The sequence below is a fragment of the Lactuca virosa genome, chromosome 3 (assembly GCF_052849685.1).
Source record: "Lactuca virosa cultivar CGN04683 chromosome 3, Lactuca_virosa_CGN04683_v6, whole genome shotgun sequence".
Classification (NCBI taxonomy): Eukaryota; Viridiplantae; Streptophyta; class Magnoliopsida; order Asterales; family Asteraceae; genus Lactuca; species Lactuca virosa.
Genome location: NC_136428.1, coordinates 14437299 through 14451314, shown reverse-complemented (window position 1 = coordinate 14451314; position 14016 = coordinate 14437299). Strand labels below are relative to the sequence as shown.

The 14016-nt window shown below is 34.7% G+C and overlaps 1 protein-coding gene across 1 annotated transcript; it reads right to left on the bottom strand.

Moving 5' to 3' along the window:
* Nucleotides 1–945: 945 nt before the first annotated feature.
* Nucleotides 946–4837, bottom strand: MURE (ALBINO OR PALE-GREEN 13). The gene is made up of 7 exons (XM_079083972.1): nucleotides 4279–4837; nucleotides 2320–3688; nucleotides 2116–2232; nucleotides 1845–2020; nucleotides 1601–1746; nucleotides 1374–1514; nucleotides 946–1178 (listed from the first exon to the last, which is right to left on the bottom strand). Exons 1-6 carry the CDS (start codon nucleotides 4750–4752, stop codon nucleotides 1496–1498), a joined length of 2301 nt encoding a protein of 766 aa, XP_078940098.1. The 5' UTR covers nucleotides 4753–4837; the 3' UTR covers nucleotides 946–1178; nucleotides 1374–1495.
* Between the last annotated feature and the right edge of the window lie 9179 nt (nucleotides 4838–14016).

Below are 14016 nucleotides of genomic sequence, written 5' to 3'. Positions count from 1 at the left end.
TTAACTTAAAAAAAAATGGAAAAATAAATTTCCTTCGATGATATGATTTTTTTTTTTTTTGATAATATGAGTTTCTGACTTTAGCTTAAACAAAAATCTTTAAATTCAAAAACTATTTTTTTAATATAATGTTTTACAAAAAAACTCTTATATTTTTAGAAATTGATTTTAATTACATTTAATTATGTCTATTTTATATTTACAAAAAAAAAAAATTATATAATTTTATATGTTTTAATTGCTTTCACTGAGTTTTATGGAACATCCATGTACAAAGAAAACTTACTGGTTGTCAGCTAACTATTAAAAGTTACACTTCCATCCGCCTTCGAATTCACTTTTAACTGATTATTTATTGTTTGCCTATTTAACTCTTTCTGATAAAATATAATTGAAATCCATGGATTTGAAAATAGATATATAGAAATCATTATCTTTATCTTGTTTCTTTGAAATGAAAAAAAAAAATGGTAATATAAGATACGTTATGAAGGTCTATTGTTTGAAACCTGCCGGCTTAAAAACGGAGGAACCGGGACGCTGCAACAAATTTTACGTAATGCCCCCCAGACTACATGTCTTTTTGCATTATAGTACCTAAGGTTTTTAACAACCCATTTATTTTTGTGTTAAGAAAATGCAAGCAACTATAAAATAAAGAGATAATGCACAATCCCAACTTTTCTGATATTCATGAAATTCATCGTATTTTTTAAGTATTACGTTTGACAAGGTTGTTGCCAATAGAGCGTATGTATATATATTTTTTCACTATAAATGAGTTTTGAAGTTCTTAAAGTGAAAAAAAAAAACCTTTTTTTCTCAAGATAGCACTTATTAAAATCCATAAATGTACTTGATGTTTCCATATAAACTGATTACTGTTATAATTTTCACGAGAACGAGATAATGCTTCCTCTAACCTCAAGATTCAAATATGAACTCTTTGGACCAGAACAAAATCTACACATGCACATGCATGCTGCTATATTATCAATAATCTCCATCTCTATCTAACATTGAGAAACGAATATATCCTAATGGGCCAAACGGATACTATTCAAGCTAACTTACATATCCTACAATACATTATTACATCATCTGTAACCAAACAAAGTTCATTTCTACAAAACTGCACCTTTGACATATTACACAACACACCCCAGCAATCAATTCACCTGCGATTGTAGAAACATGAAAAATGATCTCATGTGTTATAAGAACGAAAACCCAATTTTTTTTTATTCCAATTTTGCCCCCATTGACATCAACCTCAGTCCTAGTCCAATGCACCCCAAAGACAGTCCAAGTTGTCATGTCCTGCGTAACAAATGGACCTAAAAGAAGACGTTTGGTTCACCATATTTTCATACCTGATGTTGGATAGGACCTTGTTTGTTGCCTTCAGACATCTATTTCATCATATCATATAACAAACAAACCGGTGAACCCTGCAACTCACTGTTTCGGAAAGCCTCTCGGATTATAAATTGGTTTAGTAGCTCTCAGGCAACCTGCAGGGAAACACAGAGAAGGATTATCAAGGGCACATTTGACAATTCACAATCATTTCTAAATGTTGAGTGTAAAACCAAATTACCGCCATGGAAATTCACTGGTGTCAATCCCTGATTGATGCAATTCATCCACATACTGCAAAGCTTCTCGACACTCTTCCCTATCATCAAAAAACTCTGTTGTTTCACCAACTGTATCATATGTCTCATGCCCTTTCCCAGTAACCACCTACCACATATATAAACAAACAAAAAAAAAAAAGCTTATTTTAGTAAAATAAAAATGATCAAACTAGCATAAAAAAATTAACCACCTCAGGTACTTACAACAACATCTCCCTCCTCCCCCATGGCAACAGCAGAACGTACAGCCACCCTTCGAATATCATGAAGAAAAACTCTATGACCATTTTTAAGTGGGGGATGATAGTCGTTTTCTTGATGCTTAAAGTAATCCTGCATAGTCCATCCTATCCCCGCTAACATGTCATCCAATATGTCAACTGCAACAAAAATTAAAAAAAAAAAAACATTTTACACACGTTATACGTATTGACCATTTTTTTTTTAAATAATACAAATCGCCAAACATGCTTACGTGGATCCTCATTCCTTGGATTATCTGATGTCAACATAGTAATATCACTCTTGTCTGTCGCAATCTTAGTCATCACCGGTCGTTTTCCTCGATCAGTCTCCCCGGGACAACCGATAACTATAGATTATTCATTGCAAACAGTTTAGACCGAAACGAAAAGGGTATTTTAGACATTTGACTAATCAGTTCTATTCTATATCGTACCTGTGATAATTCTTTTTGGATTGAGTTCCCGAACATTATCAAGAAGCCTTGATAAACCATCGGGAGTATTTGCATAATCAACAACCACCCCATAAGTTTGTTCCTCATCAATCAACTCACATCTACCAGGCACAACATCAACCTCTTCAATCCCCCTCACAATATCTTCCAAAGGTGCCCCAACCGCAATCCCAACCGCCACAGCCGCAAGAATATTGTAAACATTTTGTCTCCCGAGCAGCCCGGATGAAATCTCCAAAATACCCTGAGGGGTATCCACCAAAACTTGTGTCTCAAAGAGAGAAAGATCAAACTGTAACGGGTGCACATCCGCTTTCTTGTCCTCCATTGCAAACGTCACAACAGGTACATCTTGATTCCCTTGTGCGATAAACAGAGGGGCGTTTTCGTCATCAATGTTCACAACTTTCCGATGACGTGTCGGGTCCACCATTCTACCAAATAACTTAAGTTTAGCATTCCTATACTCTTCATCGGCCCCACTTAGGTTCGTGAAAACCGCAATATCGAAATCAACCTCGTCACATCTTCCGGAAGCAAGCTCTTGAGAAGAAGCTTCCATGACTAAAGCTTCCGCCCCATTATGGATCATCTTTGCCATTAATTTTTGGCGGGAAACCGCATCTGGGATTGTGTTTTTTGTCTCTAATTGGTTTTCACCATGAACATAATGAGCCACATTTGTTATCATCCCGGTTCTTAATCCCATCACCTCATACATCCCTTTTATCAGATACGCGGTGCTTGTCTTTCCATTTGTACCCGTGATACCAATTACAGCAACGTTCTTTGAAGGGTGTCTATAAAATGAAGCTGCTAAAGTTGCTAAAACAGAGGATGTGTCTTCAACTAAAACTAACGCTTTACACCCTAAAGTTTCCTCAATGTCTATTTCTTTACTAGCTACAACTGCAACAGCCCCTCGTTTATCAGCCTCGGTTAGAAACAAATGTCCATCCGTTTTTTTCCCGACACAACATACAAACAAGTCACCGGGCTCCACTAATCTTGAATCGTGTTGGATGCCTGTGATTTCAATCTCTAAATTACCTAAAACTGAAATGGGCACGACTTTACTCTCGTCTAAAAGCTCGGCTAATGTCATTTTACATTTGGGTTCTACAATTCGGACTTCTCCTTTACGAAAAGCATCAAATTCGGCACCGAATGGAGATTTATATGATGAATCACCGGTGCCCAGATCATCATCTAACTCAATATCTGAGTTTTCGACCTCTGAATCTTCACCGCTTGCTTTCAGTTCTTCGAGTTCTTCAATTTCCTCCAGATCATCTTCTTCGTGAGACTGCAATTCGTCTACTACTTCATCGATTTCCTCCTCCTTTGACTGCATCAATGTCCATTACAATACAGATTTGTAAAAGGTTGTAACTTATAAAGCGACTGAAAAGATTAATGCCTTTGAAGATGTCATAATCGGATAATCCTAATCCAAAGTGAGTTTTTACATTAAACATTAAATCTTGCGTACAATTTATATGCAAACAAGCTTATGTTTTTGAGGTATGCTACTAAAAAACCATGGAAGTTTAGTGACTAATTGGTCTATCTTGCACATATATACACATACATATACATGCGTATATGTATGTAGATACATTTACAATTTACCACCTGCACCTCTAAATCCAGTAGCAAGAAGCAGGACCAACAACAAAGTTTCAGTCTTCTTAAATTGTAACAAGTGCCCGGAAAGAACTATGATCAGAAAAGTCAATGTATGTTTTCTTTAAATTGTAACAAGTGCCCGGAAAGAACTATGATCAGTCTTCTCAAACTTGTAATGAACTATGTAAGAAAAGTAAAAAGAACCAACAAAAATAATCAATCTTTGAGCATGTAAACAAGTTCAAAATGAATCCTAATTACGCTTTCCAACTTGGATTTATCCAACCACAAACGAATCAATCTGTTTACCTCTTCTTTCTTTGGATTTGGCTTCAACAGCCCTTTTTTAACGAACTCCTTCCTCTTCAAAGCAATAGAATCATCAATCTCGGAATACAAATCTCCCTCGGAATCATCATTAGCCCCAGAAACAGGTTCATCAGGTGCGTCTTCGACGTCTTCTATAGCTTTGAGAAAAATTGATTGGTCTTGTTCAAACTGAGCTTCTTGAGCTTTGCGAGCACGGGCAATTCTAAGGTCGAGTTGTTTGAACTTAGAGACACCGTGCATGGTGTCTTCGGGTGCTTCAGGGGGGTCAGCGTCAGCTGGGTTTGGATAGTATTTGCCATCGCGTCCGACGGCAAAAGGGGTGAGAATGGTTGTGGTTATATGGCGGAGAAAAGGTGAGAGGTGATGGCGGAGAGGTGGGTGGAGACGGGGCCTGGGAAGAGAAAGGGAGGGCGAGAGGGGGAACGGGGAGGAGAGGGAGAGGAACATGAACATGTATGAGGAGGAGAGGGAGGATGTGGACTGTGGAGGGTTTAGTGCCGAACAGACCGAAGGGGATAAGGATATGACTTGGGGGTTTACACTTTACAGTGAAGGTGCTAGATACGAGGTCGTTTTATGGCAGGCATAAGTTGAATTGAAATTTAGTTGGAAAACCATACGTCCATATGTTACTTACTTAATTATATTAGTCACACATTATCGTAAAAATTGCTGTAAACTTTTTAAACTAACAAGTGTCTTAAAAAAAAATTGTAAATAAATGTGGTTTGAAGATAACGGCCTAGTGTTGCGTAGTGCAACAGTTTTTAAATCAAATGTCTTTTAAAAAACAATCACCATGAAGTGTCAAGTGATTGTTTGTTTTTTTAAAAGACTTTAACATTCATTTTTTGGGTTAGAAGTTTTTGACATTTTGATAAAAATAAAAAGATTCTTTAAGTTAAACTAAAATAAATTGAAATAAATAAATAAATAAATAAATAAAGGTAAATGATTTTGATTAATAAACATTATTTCTAAGTCATAAATAAATTATGATAGAGTTTGTACGTAGAAAGAAAACTTTTAAGGTTTAGAGACCAAAAGTGAGAAGTTGGTAAACTTGTGTTTGGCCCGAGGGTTTAACCAAATGAGTATCTAGGATCGATTTTGTATGAGTTAAGATATTGAAGGATCTTTCTTGAGCTAATGTAAGGTTTAGGTGGGCTTTGGGGCCATTTCTGAAAGGATTTTTGGAAGAAGGGCCAAAATCATCGATTCGTTAATTTTAAGGAGAAGCGTCTCGCACCCCTGGAAAGCGCCTCGCGCTTTTGACGCAGATCGGATTATACCGACGTTGTTTTGCTGATTTCTTCCGATTTTTCACCCACTTTCTTCTCCTCTCGGTTCCAACAATCCCTTTCGCCTTCATAATCGATTTTCCCTCAAATATCTTGGTGTTTTAATGATTGGAACTTCTAGATGAACATCTACTCAAATCCTTCCAAGAATTGCATCAAAGGTAGTTCTTCGTCCCTTTTTTCCCCTAAATTCGTAATTATGGTTTTATGAAATTTCAAATTTGAAATTTATACTCCAACCAACAAATGGTTGTGAGATTTATAAGATTGGAGTTGTTTTGATGAGTTTCATTAACCATCAATGGTGAAATGCGAATCTATGCTTAAATTAAGTTGTTAATGTGAAATTGTTGATGTGGTTTAACTCTTTTATTTATCTACAAACTCCAGCTAACAAATAGATAAGAGATTTGTGAGTTAGATGTGAATTGGTAGGTTTCTAAAACCCTAGATCTTCAAATCCAAATTTGATGCTTCAAGTAATGATATGAGCTTGAGTTTATGGTTGGATAATACATTTCCTCCAATCAATGATCCATTTGTCAACCCTTTGCCTTATGGTGAGATAACATGATGTTTGAATCAAATTCTAGTTCCAATGGTGGTAATTTAGGTATTTTCCTTTCTATGATTCATTAATTCAAACTACTGATTTCAAGCAATGATATGAGCTTGGATTTGTGATTAGATTGTTTATGTTCCTTCAAATCCATGGTCCATTTGTTAATTCATAACTAATGGTAAGACTTGTAGAGTTTGATTCAAGTTTAGCTTCACTGTTCTAGAATAAAGTTCATGGTTTCAAACAATGATATGAGTTTGATGTTATGCTTAGATTATGCATTCCACTTTAATCCATGATCTATTGACAATTCTTGTCTCATGGTGAGATTATGAAGTTTAGACTAGAATCTTACTTTAATTTGGGATTTCAATTTTTTTATTATGGGATTATGTTTCATGCTTGAATTCTCAAATTAAATATATCCTCTTGTCGAGTTTTGGTATCTAAGCATTATTTGAGAAATTGGGATGCATTATGCTCATCTAGTTCCATTAATTGGTGTTCGAATGGTTTGTGAAATCTATAAGGATGTGGAACTTGGAATTTAGTTATGATCCAAGCTATAGTTTCATATAACATTTTTATTCTCTCATGAAGTGGTTTTGGTGTGTTTATTGTAAGTATGGAGACAAGGGAACTGTCCTTTTAAAGCAACTCGTTTAGCTTCTGATTTTTTATCCTATTTGACAGTTAAAATGTTTTCTTTATAAAAATGTAGATGTTTTAATGTTATTGGAATTTAGTTTCCCCTAAATACCCCATATTACATATAACAAACATACTAGCATATGTAACGGACCCACAATCATCAGATTGGAATACCCTAGCCCAATCAGTCATCAGACTGGAATGCCAACATGCAACGGGTCCAATCAGTCATCGAAATGCACCACCCAGGTTTTGTTGGCTTGCCGCCTCAACCCAACCGCTCTTCCCGAGCCTCTGTGCATACGGCTTGCAGTCGGCCTGCACCAGATATCTTGGCCTACCACACACAGCAGGACCGCCTCAACCTCAACCACCACCATATGTCGACATATAACAAAACAAGGATCAGGTAGGCATATAATACAATCAATATCAACCATACAGTTCGCTACCACATATTGGATCTCTCACAGCACATTGCTCCACTACCCGTTAACCTCCATGGAATACGTAGCCATAAGTAACCAGAGGTGAGATAGCCACCCGAACAGATGATCCTACTCTATAGCCACAACCAAACGCGGAACTGTTGGATTAGGTGTCTAAGCCCATAAATATAATTGGTATGTACTTGTCCCGATAGTAGCATGGTCCTTTTGGGTTGCCTTCACCAGAGCAATTTGATAGGATGAATATTTGAGAAAGAGGTTATTTGTAATTTATTAATATATTATAAGAATAATATATTAATTGAGAAATCATATTATTTAATTAGTACTGATCATGAATTAATTTGGAATTAATTTAGTGATCAAAAGACTGATTAGGTAAATCAGTAATACTTATAGTTTGGACTAATGATCCATGTTGATTAGGATGGACTAAGACTACATGAGAGTCCATGAAGAGTTAGTCCAAAGGGTCTATCAAATGTGAAGAGTCCATGGTGAATTAGAGTTTACAAGATTAAACCCTAGGAAATTCCACACTATAAAAGTAACCCACAAGCACCCTAAAATCGGCCAAGACTTCTAAGAAGAAACCCTAGGAAATTCCACACTTGACGTACTAAGCTCTTGAAAGGCCAAAGAACTACAAGCTACAACAAGAGGTATTCATCTAACTAGTTTTTATGTTGTATATCTCCAATTGTATGCTAGCTAGGGTATATGTTTTGGATAAAATGAAATTGCATGTATAACTTGAGAAAACTTAAATCCAAAACATTTAGGGTTATATGTACACCATATGATTGTTATAGTGCTCAAAACCCATCAGTGGTATAAGAGCCTAGGGTGTTTTCTGTTATATTTATGTAATTTTTTGATTTTCAAAGCTGAAAAAATGTCATTTTTGGCCACTGACTGTTGGACTCGTCGAGTCCCATAAGGGAACTCAACGAGTTGGATCATACGTGATGAACTCGTCGAGTCCATGTCATGCACTCGACGAGTAGGATCCTCTGTTTGCAGATTTTCGAGTTTTTTGGCCAGTTTTGGATTAGGATCATTACCACAAACTGTTTGACTGTTTAAAATCGTTTTTTCTTATAAGGTAATGATTATCCTCGTCCAATTGAATGATGATTGTCAAATTTTAAGGAAATTACTTGATTTTGTGAAAAACTAGTTATTTGTAGAATTTGATTTAAATCATCTTGCTATATGAAATTAGCTTATGTCAATTTTGTGATATAGTTAATTATATGATTAATTTAATTGTTGTCAAATTGAACTAAAAGGTTTTGAAAAGTTTCAAAACTTGCCATCGAGTTTTAGAATTTAAAGCTTTAATTTTGAAATATTAAATTTTATAACCCTAGTAATTTGAAAAGGTTCAAAAATGCACCTCTTGGTTTTGTAACTTCAAATTTAAATAAGTAGCCTTAATTTTGAAATCTTAAATTTATAACCTTGATATTTTGAATAGTTCAAATTACACCCTTATGGTTTTATTAAATTAATTAAGTGTTTAATTAAAATAGACAATTAATAAATCCATAATGAAATGGTTTAAGTTTAATTAAATTAAAAGTCTAATTTATTAATAGATTAAACCACTTAGTATTTTAAATGTTTAAAATGCACTCTTATACTATATAAAATTAAAATTTTTAATATATTATATATGTATAAGTTAAAAGTTAGTTTTACCGTTAGTAGGTCTCATTCGCGAAGCTGGTCTATAAATGGTGTTTAAGGAAGCGGCATGTAAAATGATCGCCATTGGGTATACACTCTTACCCACCGCACCCTTGACCAGTGGAGGGTCGTTAGTCGAACGGGTAGGATAGGACACAAACTTTCATTAATAAGTATAATGAAATACAAGTAATTAAATGTTTTATAAATTCTCAATCTTAGTTACTTTAGGAAAAATGTGAATTTGATGCTAACCCATGAAATTGCACATTGTACCTTATTGGTCGTTTGTGGAGCGTGTGTGGTTAACCAACACACTAGTACGTGACTAATGAAGGATGGCGATGCTTGTAGGTTATCATGGATCAATGGAGCGTATGTGGTTAACCGGAAAATTGATTAGATGATAAATAACTTCAAGAGTACCAAGCTAATTTGCATGGTTATTCACACCTTGTTTGTGATCCTCGGTATCCCAATCACAAATTTGAAGGGCATAATCGAGATTAAACATGCCATTGAAAAATTCAATGAATCTCAAAAGATCTAGGAGTTTCTTTTAAAAAACCTAATTAGTCTAAAAAAATTTGTTTTCATGGTGGAATTGGTAAATCGTCATTTACCTACCGACAATTAGTTTACAATTGGATTACGGCATCCCTCTTCCGAATTGTGAATTATTATGTTGGGTCCTAGCCTTGATTATTCGTTTGGGTGTTATATTAAGGATTGAATCAACTAACTTGAATTTCTCCCATTTAGAGATGTCTAGTTTTGACAACTATGGTCTTCCTCAATCCTTTGGAAAAGGCTTTCCATTCGAAGATGATATTCCACATGGCGATCGAGGTGAAAGATCAATCCCTTATTCGTGATTTAGTGGAACTTCTCTTCCTCCACCTCCTCCAATTATTTTCCCTGGCCCACGTGTTCGTCGACTTGAAAAGTTCAAGATCACTCAAACCATATTGGCAAGTAAACACGAAGATGGAAAGTCTGTGTGTGCTCATGTCTTGGAGATGAAGTTACATATTGATAGGCTATGAATGTTGGGTTTCATTTTCCCAAGGAAGCTAGCTGTTGACTTGGTTCACTTCCCAAGTCATATAGTCAGTTTGTTGAAGATTACTATATGACAGATCACGACGTGACCCTTATCGATCTTACCTATTTGCTAATTGATGTTGAATCAGATATGATTTGGCGCACTGGTAAAGCAAATTTGATTAGAATATCTACTTCCCAAGCTGCCATGGACATAGGCAATGACATAGATAGTCTAGAAATAATCCCTTCTCCTATGGGAAGGGAATTGGCCATGGTCAAAAGATTTGACCATAAGGGAAAAACCAGTTCAGAGATAGTTCCATGTGTGAATGCTAAAGAGTTCACTTGTTTCTACTGCCATTTGAAGGGACATTGGAAGCGAAGCTGCCCTGACTACCTGAGAGATCTAAGAGATGATAAAATCAAGTTGTATGGTTCTATTTCAGGTAAGTTCACTATTTGACTCTATTAAGTTCCTATTTATAGATTTTTAATACATGATGTGATAAGATTGCATTTTGATGTTTTGTAGGATCAAAGAAGAGAAAGGAAACTTAAAGGAAGAGTAAGTTGAGTCTGGTCACGAAGAGATGGATTTCGATCGCATGGTTCGATGATCATATTTTTTAGCTACTGCTTAGGAGTTATGATAGACTGCTTAGGAATATTTAGTAACATAGTTTTCATTTGTATTTGCGTTGTAAGGACAAGTTTTCCGCATTTTATAAATAAATTTTTTTTTGAATTTATCTTATTTTATGTTTCCTTGCAATGACATTTGTGAAAATTGTTGTTTGTATGTTTCTATTAATAACAATGTCGAAAATAGTTTGATTCTTAGTTATATTGATTGTGGTAGTGTCATAATTTTTCTAAGTAAGGAAAGATTCTCATCGCCCAAGTTTCAATTGGACAGAAACTTGGAATCATATGATTTGAATCATGTGATGTATGAAAATCTTGGTACTTGGTAAAGTAAGATTAATTCCTTGTTTACATGTGTATGTAAATCAAGTGAAAGATGAAAGGATCTAGTACACATTGATGTGCACTGGTCAGATCCACCACAAAGAATGGTAAAGGCTATTCGTCATGATGTACTAATGGTTCAGTAAATATGGTTATGCTTACAAGCATAAGTATAATTCTAATACCTCAAAAACTTTCAAAGTATAAGCAGAACGAATAAGAATAATCAATTAGGCAGAAAGGTAAAAGTTTCTCCAATCTGAAAGGAAAAGAAAGTCCTTTAGTATCATGTTTCATGATCATTCTAATGATTATGGAACCATGTCACAATTGATCCTCTAAGGACACCTTAGTGCACTTGTAGGGCTAAGTAGAGGATTCGGGAATTGTTGAAATGGTTAAATCGATAAGATGAATCATACTTCGTTCCAAAATTCGAGTTATAGAATCGTACTCCAAGTTAATCCAAGTTGTAACTTGAGTGACATGTTCTAAAATAGGTTTATAAAACCTCATGAAATGTGGAGTAGAAATGTTTCTTACTCTTTCACATTTAAATTTGGTAGTTGTGATGTCTTGGATAAAACAAAGACCAACTAAGACCAATTATATGAAGTGTTTTCTTGATAAGAAACCGCACTAACTCTTGAATATTTGTTTGTCAAGGAATGTTTCTTGACAAGAGAATCTTATATGTCAAGAGGTCAGTGGGAGTCTTAATGATCTTGAATAGTTTCAAGAACTAATCAAGAATAAACCTATTGTTTGTCACTAGCACACGACTTGAGGTTTGTAACTTATCGTGTTGACATATTTTTGTTTCTGTGCCCATTCCAGTTAGTTCGACTATGCATGTGAGTTCTATGAGTTCTCATTTGAATGCATAAGGCAAAGCACACTGATCAATGGAAAGTACATTAATCAGTAGGGGTAAGCTGCACAATAACTTGGAAGCAATGGTAGGACCCTTGTGCTACCAGATGGCAGGAAATTAAGATTGAAAAGGTTCAGTCCATATGAGTTTGGATTTGTCACAAACCTTGTCTTGTGATTATGGTTATGAGAAATTCACATGGATAGGAACACATACACTATAAAATGTAAGTGACGAATGGTTTCTCTCGGCTTCATGAAAATGATTGTGAGGAAACGCTTTCACTAAGTAGATTTTAAAAGGATTGCAGTTATGTTAATTGCATTCTCAAATTCGATTATGATTACGGCACCCCTTTTCATAGTTCGAATTGTGAGAAATGGCAAATAGTTTGAACATTCAGACTTAAACACACACTTGTGCTACCTAATGAATGGTGCATGAGCTTGAGAAGTCTAGATAAATACTTATCAAATCACCACGTATCAGAAATCTGAACTTTGGTATGAAAGTCAATATGTATTGATTTCTAGAAGTCCAGTTGTTTTCTGGATACATGTCAAAGCTAGTGGGAGCATAAGTGGTATGTTGGTAAGGACATAATTATTGTGCTAGTGGGAGCATAATCATTATGATAGGTGTTGCGAGTTAGCGATGCTATTTATAGGAAACAAAGTTTGATTTACAAAGTTGCAGAATTTGAAAAATTGTTTTGATATAGTAAGGGAGAGGATACTCATACTTCGTTTCGAATCTGAAATATTAGATTGAAATTATTAAAGGGACCTAGTCATGGATATATATGAACGTAATGTTGAAATGTTTCAACATTAGAAATTCTTTCTTTCTCTCTCTCTCTCTCTCTCTCTATATATATATATATATATATATATATATATATATATATATATATATATATATATATATATATATATATATATATATATATATATATATATATATATATAGAAACGTTATAGCAAAAGACTGGTCTAGTATCATGTCTTTATGTAAGACATTATGAATCGTATCTCATGTGCTTCAAATATAGGATCGATTACATATGTTATAATATTCGAGTGTTCTAATTTCCAAATACCTAGGGTATTAAGAGGGAAAAAGGATTAGAACAAGATATGACTGAAAGTTTTAAGCAACTATCAAGGACAATCTGAAGTTCGTTGAAGATTGGTTGCTTATGGACAGTTGGAAGTATAATAGTGGATGGACCGTATTGACATAATTATAAATAAATGGGATTCTATTAAGAATGAATTGTCATATGGCAATATGGAAATGTTTCCATAATGGGAGTTGGATATTAATAATCTATGTGTAGAAACTTTTATGCAACAAGGATGTTCAAAGGAATGTACTTTGAATATGAGACTTCGTATCTATGAAAATTGTCTTGTAACAATCTCCAATGGGATGTTTTGTAATTGGCGAAGTCTCTGTGACTTTGGTGCCTCGACATTACAAAAGGATCATTGCATGAAAGGTTGGACTTTAACATATTCTGAAGTGGCAAGATTTTTGTATTCTTACACTTGTGTTAAGGATTTGGAATTGTGAAATGAGCATCATTGGAAATGTGTTCTATTAATCTGTTTCACAAAGAAAGGACCATAGATAGACATAGTGTTCATGCTTGGAGCATGGTATGACTATTTTTTTAATTCAAGTATTAAGTTGATAGTTCGAAACAATTATACAATGAATAATGTGTAATCAATATGGTGATTAAATAATAAGTGTTTTTTATTTATGTTCAAAAAGTTCTGAGACCATATTGGATTAAATTATTCTTGTGTTTCACTTCGCATGTTTTACTTCCCGAATAACTAGGTTATTCAAACATCCACAATCGATCATACTTTGGAAGTAAGTAATGAGGAAAGACTATCATGAATCCATTTATAGATTGTCTAAAAGCTTAGACATAGCAAATGTTTGCTGCAGTGTTTCATGAGTACTCCTGAAATAGAAATTTGAGTATTGGATTAAACCCACGCTCACATGAATCACTTCATGGATTTTATCACGAGTGATGTGAGACGATAATATCTTATATTCTTGAAATGGACACATATGAGTTGTAGTTTACAAGTCGGTTGCACATTGATGATACGTAAACGCACCAGTAACTTGGTGTTATAAAACGTATTGTTG

Bases quoted from the DNA above. Each gene is read 5' to 3' on its own strand.
- MURE (XM_079083972.1), bottom strand. From the start codon at position 4,752: ATGTTCATGTTCCTCTCCCTCTCCTCCCCGTTCCCCCTCTCGCCCTCC. The intron at 2,233-2,319 runs GTACGATATAGA...AATAATCTATAG, and splicing joins TCCAAAAAGAATTATCACAG to TTATCGGTTGTCCCGGGGAG. The intron at 1,747-1,844 runs GTAAGTACCTGA...TATATGTGGTAG, and splicing joins GGGAGGAGGGAGATGTTGTT to GTGGTTACTGGGAAAGGGCA.